Source organism: Pelodiscus sinensis, chromosome 6, assembly GCF_049634645.1.
Source record: "Pelodiscus sinensis isolate JC-2024 chromosome 6, ASM4963464v1, whole genome shotgun sequence".
NCBI lineage: Eukaryota > Metazoa > Chordata > Testudines > Trionychidae > Pelodiscus > Pelodiscus sinensis.
The window spans coordinates 81664069-81676631 of record NC_134716.1 but is presented as its reverse complement, the minus strand read 5'-3'; the positions used below and the strand labels follow the sequence as shown (position 1 = coordinate 81676631).

Here is a 12563-nt window from a genome sequence, read left to right as displayed (position 1 = left end):
TTGATGAGCTATCTCCACTTGAGGAAGTTGATAATCCACAGCAATGGGAAAAACTTTCCCATTTGTTGTAGGAAGTGGTCTTCAGGACAGAACGGCAGTGCCACAGATACACCAGCATAGCTGTGCTGCTGAAGCACCCATTGTGCAGAGAAGTCCATCTGGGTCAGCATATTGTGTCAAAAGTATCATAGACATGCAAGTGCAAATATCATGCAAGTGCAAATATCATATTCTGGCTTTTCACTTATCTAAATTGAGTTAACCTTTTTGCAGTAATATGAAATGTAGACAAAATAAATATGAGGACAAGAGAAATTTGGTATGTCCAGCCCCCCGGTTAGCTCTCTCTGATATTGCTATTGTGATATAGGTGGATAGAAGTTTGAAATGTTGGGGTACAATTCATTGAATCTTTGTCTTCTTTTGTAGAATGCTCTAAAGAATGGTGAGTGTTCAGAACCTTCTGACAAAGACCAATGCTCAGGGACAAAGAGAAAAAATAGTAAAAAGAACAGAAGCAGGAAGAAAAGCAACGCAGCACCCTTGAAACAGGTGACAATAAAAACTGCAAAAGTGCTAATGTTTTTGCATTGCACGTATTCATAGTTTTAAAGCATACGGTTTATTTGCTCATCAAGGGAAGATTTTAGTTATTGACCTCAATGGGACTGTAAATAAGATACAAATTCTTGCTCTGCTGGGTCCAAGCTGAGAAACAGATTAATTGGATACTAAGAAAAATCTGTAGGATGAAAAGGCACATCCTGTGGTATGTAGTTCAAAAGTTAGTACACATAATATATGGATATGTTAGCATATAGATGTTTTAAACACTTGAGGATGAGACGTTGCATTGGTGGAAAGTACATTTTAGAGGTCAGATACAGCTGTCCACTTAACATTTCTTACTTCTGTTGCAGTGGAGAGTTGGTGATGCCTGTAATGCAGTTTGGTCTGAGGATGGCAATGTATACCTAGCAACTATTGCCTCAGTCAATCAGAAGAGGGGGACCTGCGTTGTTGTTTACACTGGGTATGGAAATAGGGAGGAGCACAATCTATGTGATCTGCTTCTTCCAAACACCATTGAAAAAGAAAATGAGGAGCAGAATGCTGGGGAGGTGAGAGGGCAAATATAAACAATATTCTATGGAAAATAAGCAAAAACTAGTAACTTTTGTTATATTCCTTTCGTAGAACTGTAGGAACAATAGCATATGTGAACCAAAAGTCATCCTTGATATAAGTAGTCATGAGTCTGTGGAAAGCACTGCTTGTTTGGTTGTGTGGCTCCGTGGATAGGGTGCTAGATTGAGACTCTGGAAACATAACATCATTTCCCAGCTCTGCCACTGCTTTGCTGGATGACCTTGGTCTAGTGACTTCCTTTCCTGGACTTAGTTTTCCCATCTGTAAAATGGGGATGATAAAGTAAAGTACTGAGAGAGCTTTTGATGAAAAGTATTTTAGAGGAGGTAAGTGGTACTATTATTACTATTACCATACCAGGACTATATATGGCAGAGGTGGGAAACCTGGGGCTGTATGTGGCCCCTGGCTTGCTTGGATACGGCCCCAGAGGCTCAGTGCTTTCCCCATCCCACAGGTATTGGGAAGCCTGTGCTGGTGCTCAAGCCCCCCTGCTGCCCCACGGCAGGGCTGGAGCACACAAAATCTACTAGTCTGCTTCCCCCTTACCCCCGAAGGCTCTGGTGTGCAAGGGGAATGTGGGAAGCATCTTTCTCCTTCTCAGTCAGGGGCCACTTTGTGGTGTGGGGGCATTTTTTGTTTTTTGTGTGTGTGTGTTTGCTTCTCACTTGTGTGTGGCCCCTAACTGACTTTTCTGTGGGTCAGTGGCCCCTCCCCCTCCGACCCAAAAAAGGTTCCTCACCCTTGGCATATGGTCTTGTGACTTTCACACAATTCTAACTCTCACATGCAGCATTATTGCAAAACGCTGCTTCTCCTGATTCACGTAATAATTTTTTAATGAAAGGAGATGCTGTCTTTCTCAGGCACATACCAATCTGTTTCAATTTCCAGTCAGCACTGCTGGACATCAGGAAACTTTGCTAATGGTGTAATAGACATGGCAGGTCTGAAAATAGTTGTCTTTTCCCCTGTATACTGCAAACTTTTGACCCTTTCTTACAGAAAAACATAGATAATCTACTGTTTTTGCTGATGCTTAGTATTCAGTGTGGATTTCATGTGAGATTAGACACATTTTGTGTGTGCGTATGTGCTAAGAAATAGCCCTGGCATTAAAATGTTTAAAGTCACTTTCAAAAGTATAGATAATCAAAATCCATGTTCCTGATATGTATAGAAGACTAGAAAAAGAGGGTAGAGTGGGAGAACTGGAGGACTGGGTTGTCAAGGCTGACAACTAGTGGCAGTGCTAGTAATAAGGGAGCAGTGCAAAAAAGAATGAGCAAATAAGGGGAGGAGCAGAACTATAAGTGCCTTGGATGTGAGGTCAAGAAGATTGAACTTTATGTGATAGAAAGGGAAGAGACAGTGAAGGTTTAAAGAGAAGGGATTACAGGCTCAAAGTGAAAGACAAGGAGGTATATTTTGAATTAGCAAGGGGCAGAGTTAAGAAATCAGAGTGGAGGAGGATGCAGAAATCAAGATGGAAGATGAGGATGTGGATAAGCCATTCCTAGTGAAAGATTTCACATTGCATTTGCAGTAAACAGATGGGAGATATTACTTGGGAACAAGTCTGCCAGAGTTTAAATTAAAAATAAAATTTTCCTTCTAGAATGAAAATGAGACTCCTTATTCAACAGATGAAAGTGAAAAGTCCTCCCAGTCACCTGGAAACAAATACAACTCTACAAACTTAAAATCCTCTAATTGGAATGCTCATTTTCTGCCACCTCCACCACCAGGTCTGCAAAGGGTAAGCACACTGTCATTAATTGTGATACTGATCTGAAGCAGAGCAGGATCTTCAGAGATGACTTATTTCCCAACTCCTGAGAAAATAACTTATTTCCCACTCTTCTTGTAGACGTTAAATTCCAACACTTGTATGATGTTAAACTTTCAAGTAAGGATGTTAAAATGCAGTTAATTGACTAATAGATGGAATTTCCATTGACTAGTCAGTAGGCACTTCCACATACCTCCTTTGAAATGTACAAGAGCCTCTGCTGGGGCCAGCGGGAAGTTGGGCTGACTCCAGGCTGTACACATTGTGCCTGCTTTGAAATGCACAAAAGTCCCCAGCGGAGGCTCTTGTGCATTTCAAACCCATGGAACCCAGGGTCAGCAGGGGACACTAAGTTCTTCTCTGACCCCAGGCTCCAAGCTACAGTGCATGCTGCTAGGGGAGTCTCCAGCTGATCCCAGGCTCAACGGCTGCCCCTTTGAAAGGTGCACAGGCCACATTTTAAAGGGGCAGCTGCCGCACAGCTGATCTGCAGCTGCCCCTTCGAAGTATTTCTCTCTTCCCCCTCCCCCTTTGCTGCCTCTATCTCAGAAGCAGCAAAGGGGGGGAGGATATCGACTAGTCAAAATACTATCAGATAATCAACTTTTTTTTATATATATAATCTCCTAACTTTCAAGACAAACCTTGAACCTTAATGTATATCCCTGTAGTAAACCATAGGCATGAAATCCAGACATACTGATAGTTGGATTTTTTTTTCATTGACTTCTTTGGGGCTAAGTTGTCACCCTATGTATTTACAATCCCAAATAGATGGGATATGATGCAGCAATTGAAACAAAAATAATTGACTTTATTTTCGGACCATTACAAGAGAATCCCATAAGTGGCAAACCAGTATAAACTAAGAGCAGAGCCTGTAATTTTGTCTTTAAATATGAGCATAGACACAGTAGGGTACATTTATCTAAATCATTGGTTTAAATCACAATATTCAGTCATAAAAAAATACTTGTTTTAAATCAAATTTCCCACTGATACCACTTCACATTTCTGAATCAATTGTGCAAATTTGATTACTAAAACATGTTAATTTACAACCAAGTACAGCATTTTACAACTTCTAAGAGGGGTATACTTTGTGTATTTTTTGATAACTTGATTTTTTTATTAGTTTAGGAAATAAGTACATAATATTTAGTACCTGTGTCAACCTGCAGATTCAGCAGTAGTATATTAGGAAGGGTAAGAATTAAATCACACACACAAACTCAATAGCACTTATGATTTAGTTTAATAAAATAAATGTTACTTAAATATTTCACATTTGCGATTTGCAGCAATCTCCTGAGTTGCTGGCTGATGGCGGTCCTTAAACACTTTTTAAAAATTTTCAAGTTTCATTAACTCTAACAGACAAGTCGTTACAACTAGGGATGTCACAGTGTAAACAAATAAATAGTTAACCGATGAGCCTGGGCAGGAAGGCAGCTTAAAAGCCAGCTCCCCTCATGCACAGATTCCCATGGAGCCACTCTCTCCCTCCCCAGCATGTTAATGTGTCCATTGAAAATTTCAGCAGGTACACAGTTATCAGAATAAAGTAATTTAATAAACACAGTCACTGTTTTTTGCTAGGCTTGCTGATGCTCACACATCAGAGAATACTGGCAAAAATCATTTATAGTTAGCCATATTCCTATACTGTTGATGAATTAAGTCATTGGGACTTTCTATCCTTTGCTTAAGTAATTTTGTGATCTGTTGCAACATAATTTAAGGCAGAAATTTCAAAATTTTGTTTCATATTCAATTATTTCACTGTAGTCCGGATCAAAATTCAGTGGACCACCACCCTTCTTATCAAGCTGCCCCTCACCATTTCCAACAGGGCCACCGGTAAGTGGTGTGTGAAAAATAGACTTAAGAGCAAATATTTGTGTTCACTTTTTTTAAAGCACATGTACCTGCTTATAAATTGAAATGAATACCTATTGACTACTATGTATGTGCCCTGTTCCAGTTAATGTTCCAATTATAAATTCCTTTGCAGCTTTTGGTGAATGTATTCAGGCTCACAAGAAGTAAATTTCTATTATGGATCTATTAACAAGGATCTATGGAGTAAAAATCTGTTTTTATATGGAGTTTTTGTACTGGTGTAACTATTTCAGTTAGGTGTCTGACTTTTTTTTTTTTTTAACTGAAATCCTTATACTGATGTTGTAGAATAAATATAAAATTAGCATAAGTTTGATTTAGAAAATGTGTGTACAGAGCAGCCCTGATTAGCAAGTAAAAGGAAGGCATTTGAAAATAAGTGGTAAGGCCAGAAATATAGTATTCCCTTCCCCCGGAGTGCTGCCCTTGGTACACTGGGTAGATTTCCAATCACTATGGTGGCTGCTGCAGGGAATGTCAGAAGAAAGTTTTCGTTGTTGGTGGCTGCCTACGAACGATACGAAGCAGGAGGCATCAGGCCCAACCAACAGACTTCTCCTGGAGCCAAGCTGACTCTGCTGGGCCAATGGAGCCTCTGCTCCTCAGGAGAGCGTGACAGACAGCATCCCGATGCATAGCAGTCTGCAAAGACCCTGAGCAGAACAGATCCTTCCCCCCACCATTGGCCAGGCGGCTGGAGACCCCTGGGAGATTGCTCACTCAGACTTCCAGTAGCCATACCCTGTGAGCGACACCCCCTCTGCCCTCCAAAGACAGCTGGTCTGACTGGGACATCCACTCCCCAGTCTTCCGAAGGGTGACCCCTCCATGAGCTCCAGCAAACCCTTACTCTGTCATCTTCTCTCTGAGTTGAAGAGGCCTTCAGTTTGTCCCTGGAAAACTCTTCCTGTTAATTTCTGCCTGAGTGGAGAAGAGTTTGCAGCACCCTATCTGCACCCTTTTTCAAATTCCTTATTTGAGTGGCTGCTTGAAACTCTTAACCTCAGGTCACTTTTACCCATTAGGGGAAGAGAACAGTGTTTAGCTTTCCTACCCCTAGTCAGGGTCCACCCACTCTTCATTATCTTGATGTGTGAAGATGATGAATGTGGACTGTCATATGGATCTTACTGTCTCTTGCGGAGCGAAGACTTGATACAACTCCAACTCTTCATCTGGGCTGTGAAACTGGACACTGAGCCTTCTTTTTTCCTGGGCTCCAGCCCCCTAATCTTTTGCTTTTATGCTTCATTGGTCAAAATTTTGGTAAGTGGTTTTTATGGAAGAAGGAAAAAAAGAAGGCAGTCTGAATCCCAAATATAAGTATTTGTGTGTGACTCATCTACTTTGGGATGTCTTTAAATCCATGTTCAGAGAGTCTTGCTTCTCTGTCTGTAAAATCAGGTGTTTGTTCCTGTTTTCCCTGATGAGCGTGGATTGAAAGTTGCACCTTCTAGGGTTTTTTTTTCTGAGGTGCTGCTGATCCTGTTAAAGGATGTTATGGATTTTTTTCCTTGGATTATTGCCAGGGTCAGTTTACACAGTGCAACGAGTTCTTAGGCCTCTCATGTACAGGTAACATTTGTCCTGCTGTAAGGTAAAATTGCTGGGGAAATTTGGGTTAAAAATTGTGGAAGGCAGTCTGGATTAGGGAGAGTTTCTGTTCATTGCTGCTTGACCCGGCATCCCCAATCTTTCCTTAATGACTTCAGCCTTGGCCATCTTCAGATGCTGCCCAAACTTTCATCAGTTTCAGGAGCATGTCTACATGTCAAAATTGGCCATTCCATGGCTCGCTGCTAGCCAGCTCAAAATAATACCAAGCACCTTTAACTGTTAGGTGCTGTCCAGGAACCATGCCCTTGTCTGGCCTACCCACAAGACAGTTAAGTTCTATCTTCAAGACGCTAAGAGTAATGGTACCTGCATAAACAGTCAGAGATTGAGTAAATGATCTGAGGAAAGCCCACCATGTGAAATTCTGTCTGGTGACATTATCCAGTCTGGTGTAGATGTGACAGAGAACACACAAAGTTATCCATGGACTGTATGGTCTCCACACTAAAACTATTTCTCCCAGATGGTATGGAAGCTCAGTTACAGTTAGATGTCATCCATGCTCCATTACCAAATCCTGTTCACAAAGTTGCTGCTAACACTCCCAGTATGAGTCTGTCTGGTTCAATGAATAACTAATGAAGTTTCTAAAAAGAAGGCCCCTGACTGCAGAGGGATGACTGCCGATAGTTTTAAATCAAACAAAGAGAATCTGTCTTAAAATGTGCCAACATAGGCCTTCTCAATCCGTACACCAATGTTTAAGCCCATGTGAACCCTGATGAAGTGGGAAGTCTGTTAGACAGCAAGGAGAAGAGGCCAAAAACCTTTTGGAAGGAAAGATGATAAATCTTATTTGAATCAAGACCAGAAATAAGGGTAAATTAATCTCAAATTGATCTTTATCTGATGTTTGGAATTGGCAGTGACATCACTTGTTTGTTAAAAGGGTATAAAAATAAGTAAACTCATTTAAGAATTCATTGCTAAAACCTGCCTGACCTTGTAAATGACCAACAAATAAGGTTCTGAGCACTCCTTGGAGTTAATCCATTTGGAGGTATCTTGATCTAATACTTAAAACGTTTGGTTGTTCTTATGTAATAAAATCAACCAAATTGCTTATTAGTTAGGCTTTTTAGGTAACATTTGTCCTGCTGTAATGTAAAATTGCTGGGGAGAACAGCTCCATTTTAGAACAGCTCCATTAAATATATTTGGCCCATGTATTTAATAAAGGAATTTATGGTTTGTTTAGTGTTTTCCCATTATTATTCCAAATATTATTATTTTCAACAGATATTAAGTTCCCTTTATACTGACCTCTTATTTCCCTTCCCTTATTGGAACAATAACTAATATAACTGCATTTACATTAGTGGATTTGTAGTGCTTTCATATCATCAATATAGTCAGAGTTTTGTATATAGGAAAGCCCTATCTGTGTCAAAATTTGACACAGATTATACTGATCATAGGAGCTGAATACAGAGCAGTGGTACATGTGCCTTTGTAAATAAGGTGTTTAAACCTTATTTTTAGTTACCTTATTGTGAAGTGTGTGCAAGAATGTGTTTCATTTGTTAATAACTTCAGAGTTGGTTGTTGTCGTTGATTTCTGCACCTGTCAGATAAATAACAAATTAAATAAAGCCAGTTCAGAGTGTGGGTTTTTTTTTTTCAATCTCCTAGCTGATTCCTCCTCCACCACCACCCATGGGTCCAGACTCTCCTGAAGATGAGGATGCTTTGGGAAGTATGTTAATAGCTTGGTATATGAGTGGCTATCACACTGGCTACTATCTGGTAGGTGACAAGTGACTTGTTGAAATGTTGCATATGTAATATAGTTTTGAGTTGTGGTGTTAAGTCAGTGATTTTTTCCCCCCCTCCCCCCCCCCCCGAGCTTTTACTTTACAAGAACCTAGCTTTAAAGGCTGAAGTGTACCAGTTTTTCTGCAAACAGAAGCAAATCAATCCACTTGAATAATGTATACGCTATGTTTATATTTGTACATTTAAATATACTGAAAAATAATTTGAGAAACAGTTTCAACTTTCCAGTTTAGTGGAATATTCCCGTATGCAGTTTGTCATAACTGAAGAACAGATTGTATGGTTCAAGTAAATTTGGACTTGTTAAATATTCTTTGGTTTGATAAAGATTAGAAAAGAAGAACAACTGCTTGATATTGGTGAGGAGTAAGGTAGAGCAACTCTGTTCTTAACCTGCCTTCCCCCATCAACATACTTCATTGCTGACTGGTGGAAAGTTGGGCATTGTGGTACATGGATAACTCATGCAGAAGCTCCACACTGATGAGAGAACCTGTATTTTTGCATAACTGTAAAGGAAGAAAAGAATTTGGAAAAGTTAACTTTTCAGACCTTGATAATCACATTTGTTTTTTGATATAACATTTAAATGTGGACTGAAAATTAAACAGAATTTACCTTCAGTTAAATAGCAAAAATTTCTCAAGCTGTTCTGTAGGGATACATATCAAGACAAAAGCAAATACAGGCCATCCTTGCTAGAAGTCTAAAATACGTTCAAAAAAACTTGGACTTAGTGAAACAGTTTAAACGAGGAAAAAATTTCCTGGGACTTCCATTTGTGTGCAGGGTGTTTTTTGTGTGGTGTGGAGGTGGTGGTGTGGTTTTTTTGTTACTGCGCAACTTAAGAGTGAGGAATAGGAAGACTTATAACACATCAGTTCCTACAAGCATCAACAACTGTAATGTGGAACGAATGTGTACTGGGGCAACTTATAGCAGGGATGCCCTGTAATTAAGTTTTAGTTCCTAATTGCAGTATAATATGTTGGCTGTTTGTCTTCAGTCTGTTATCCATATAAAATCTACTTAGAGACGAGAATATTTGGTCCAAAATATTTTACCATAATGAGCAAAGACAAAATAAAATAAATGAAGCTTTAAACTTGAATAACAAACTCTTGCTCTATCCGTGTCCCATAGGGTTTAAAACAGAGCCGAATGGAAGCTGCCTTGGAGAGATGTCCCCACCCTAAATAAATATCATTTACTACCTTGAGCAATTGTAAGTATTATATTTATCTAAAATGTTTAATTATGCAGTCAGTAGATAGTCAGTGCCCAAACTGAGAAACCTAGTGTGGAATTGCAGCGTATATCCTAGGTTCCTGGGGAGAGTCCCTTTTAAACAAAAAGGGCAATTTTAGATGCCAAGACTTCTCATCATCTTCACCATCAATGAAGAAAATCGCTGCCACTGTTGAAACATAGCAAGTGACTTGCCACCAGGCAGAGTGTTTGAGAGCTGAAATAGGCTTTTACTGTATTTTCCAGTAAGGATTTGTGATAAATCAATGTGACTGGTCTAACTAAAAATTAATTTGCTTTTATGAGAAATGTATGCTATGTTGTTGACTTCCACTATGTTATATGTGCTGTCTTAATGTGAACTAGATAGCTAACTTAATCAGTCCTGGAAACAAGACCTATTAATGAAGTTTGTGATCAAAACTGACTTGTTTCTAAAAATGCATGAAGTGAAACAGCTGCTTGCTTATACATGTAGAGTAGTAGAGAGCATTCTTGAGTTTGGATTTCAAAACAGGACTAACATCTAGCTCAGTTCTTTAGATTTTCTGTACTGTTGAGGGTTTTTTATTCTCTTCTCTTAGGCTATGTCTACAGTGGCAGCTTCTTGCGCAAGAACACCTTGCACAAGGGTTCTTGTGCAAGAAGTCCTGCGCAAGAAAATGTCCACACTGCCATGTGCAAGATGTGCTTTTGCGCAAGAGCATCTATGTCAGTGTGGACACTCTCTTGCACAAGAAAGCTCTGATGGCCATTTTAGCCTGTACAAAAGGGTTTACACCTGTTAGAAAAGAGTGTAGCCCTTGCGCAAGAAGCCCTCTTACCACGCTGTTTTGTAAGTCGTCTTGTGCAAGAGCCAGTGGGCAGAGTGGACGCTCTGCAGATTCTTGCGCAAGAACGGCTGTGCTTGCTCAAGAAGCCGTGAGTCTAGACATAGCCTTAGTGAGTGTTTTCACTTTGGTTTCAAATAACTTCTGCATAGGGATCTCTGAACTATTATTCACTTAAGTACACTACAAAAACTTATTCTGCCATATATTCCTATTTATTTGTACTTACAGACAAGTTGTCAGAGAAACAATTTTAGTGACTTGCAGGTTGATAGTCTTGTTTAAAAAAATTGTGCATATCTATACAACAATTATTTTTCTTTCAAAGCTAGGTACAAATATCCCTCTCTGGGAGAGATGTCACTGTGCACTGGTTGATAATGAAGATCTGATTTTTAAAAAAATCACGAAGATTACCTGAGCCTGATATCTAAGACTCCTTACATTTTAATAGGGACTTCCCTGACTGAATTAGTGTTAACACCAGACTTCAACCAGCAAGATATATATTTTAAAAGCACTGCAGCAATAAAGTGCCACCTGCCCCACTTAAATTGTTTAAAGCTAATGTTTAAGGGATTTTAAAAGTACTGTACCTTTAGAAATAAGTGAGACTTGCTGATCTTTCTGCATTGTTGAATGTATCTTGCATTTTAAAATTCTCAATGTAAATTATAGTACAGAACTGAGAAGTATAAAAAACCTTACCAAGATACAAATTGGCAGTGACGTATGTAGTTGACTTGGGGGGGGGGGGGGTAATGACATGTAGAAAATGTTACACATTCAATATCCTATCTTATGAGTAGGATAAGAACCTTGAACATAAAGCAGATGAGAGAGGGAAGGCTCATTTGTAGGTTATGTTTATTTTGCATGTTTGTAAATAAAATTACTCGAACTTTGAATTTGTATTTTTAAATGACCATTACATACGTTTTATGCACACAGCCTAGCCAAAGTATTAAATCATAGTAGCCCACTGTGCCCTACTCCATTCTGCTAGCGCTTCCTTCTCCTTTAAGAGTGCACCTTCATCTCTCTACTGGCTTGGTGCACTCTCTTCTGGTGCCATAGTAGCACCTGTGGATGAGAAATGTAACTGCAGCAGAATACATGGATTCTGCTTGCACACTTGTGGCCACACAGTAAAGATACAGATACCACCCAGCTGATTAGTAGAGTGCCCCCCAGCTAGGGTCTTTTGTTTCTACAGGTGGTACACATTTGAATATGCCTTGGTGCACATAACATTTATTCTACACCCAGATGGGAAAAATTAGAGGGAACAGTGGTAGATTGCAGAATTCACAAGGAAAGCATATACATGCCTTTATTTACATGGTGTTGAAGACCTACTAAAATTACAGAAATGTTTGAAGTGTCATTAGTAATGGTGAGTAGCAACCTCTGCTCCAACTTTGATTTGGGCAAATGGACCTTTGATTTGCAAAGAGAATTCACTGAAACTTATTCTCATGCTGCCAGGAAGAAAAATAAGATCCTCTCAAATTATAAAGTTGCAGTGTGCACACAAATGAATAGCACTAAAAATTGGTGTACACTGCAGCAAAAAGAGTCAGCCTCATTCTGCAATGTATTGATAGTGTCAAATGTAAAATGAGTGAGACATTTACCCTTCTGCATGACACTAGAAAGGCCACAGCTAGAATGTCTCACTCAATTTTAGGCACTACAGTTAAAGATATGAATAAATGAGAGAATCCAGAAAATAAATAACTCAAGTGTAGAAAACATGATTTATGAGAAAAGGTTGAAAGCAGTAGGGCTATAGCTACGCTGCAGGCTTCTTGCCCAAGAACTATTTTGTGCAAGAGTGCATCTGTACTGCCATGTGCTTTTACACAAGAGTGGTGCTTTTGCACAAGAAATCCACATTGCCCGTCCACTGCCTTCTTGCGCAAGAGTTCTTGGGCAAAAAGGCTTATTCCTTGTGGGGAGAGGAATGACTCTTCCTCAAGAAGCCCTCTTTTCTGAAGCTACACCGTAAATTACTTGCACAAGAACATGCATGCAGCATAGACACTCTGCAAGTTTTTGCACAAGAACAGGAGGCAGATAAACCTGGACCTCCCCCAGCTGTGTCTATTAGAGCTGCAGCAGCCATGAAGTGCTTCTCACCTGGCTGCAAACGTGTGGTGAGAGGAGTGGGGTTGTTCTCTCGACCTTGGGCAGCCTGCATCTTCAATCATCCCTTAGGGGAAGGTGGGGGGGCACTGAACATATTC

The 12563-nt window shown here is 39.8% G+C and overlaps 1 protein-coding gene across 5 annotated transcripts in view; it reads left to right on the top strand.

Annotated features, from left to right (window-relative positions):
• The window catches only part of LOC102458766 (survival of motor neuron protein-like), a 50423-nt gene that overhangs the window by 961 nt on the left and 36899 nt on the right, over positions 1–12563 (top strand). For 3 of the 5 annotated variants that reach the window (XR_012904835.1, XR_012904834.1, XM_075932236.1), the window contains exons 3-8: positions 430–552; positions 921–1121; positions 2768–2908; positions 4730–4801; positions 8093–8206; positions 9380–9461. Coding sequence is in view for 3 of the 5 variants with exons in the window: in XM_075932236.1 (XP_075788351.1) it covers positions 430–552; positions 921–1121; positions 2768–2908; positions 4730–4801; positions 8093–8206; positions 9380–9436 (708 nt within the window). In the remaining 2 variants the exon portion in view is untranslated. Of the gene's footprint in view, positions 1–429; positions 553–920; positions 1122–2767; positions 2909–4729; positions 4802–8092; positions 8207–9379; positions 9462–10642; positions 11223–12563 lie in introns of those variants that run through there. The other 2 variants (XM_075932235.1, XM_075932233.1) reach the window with 2 other exon arrangements.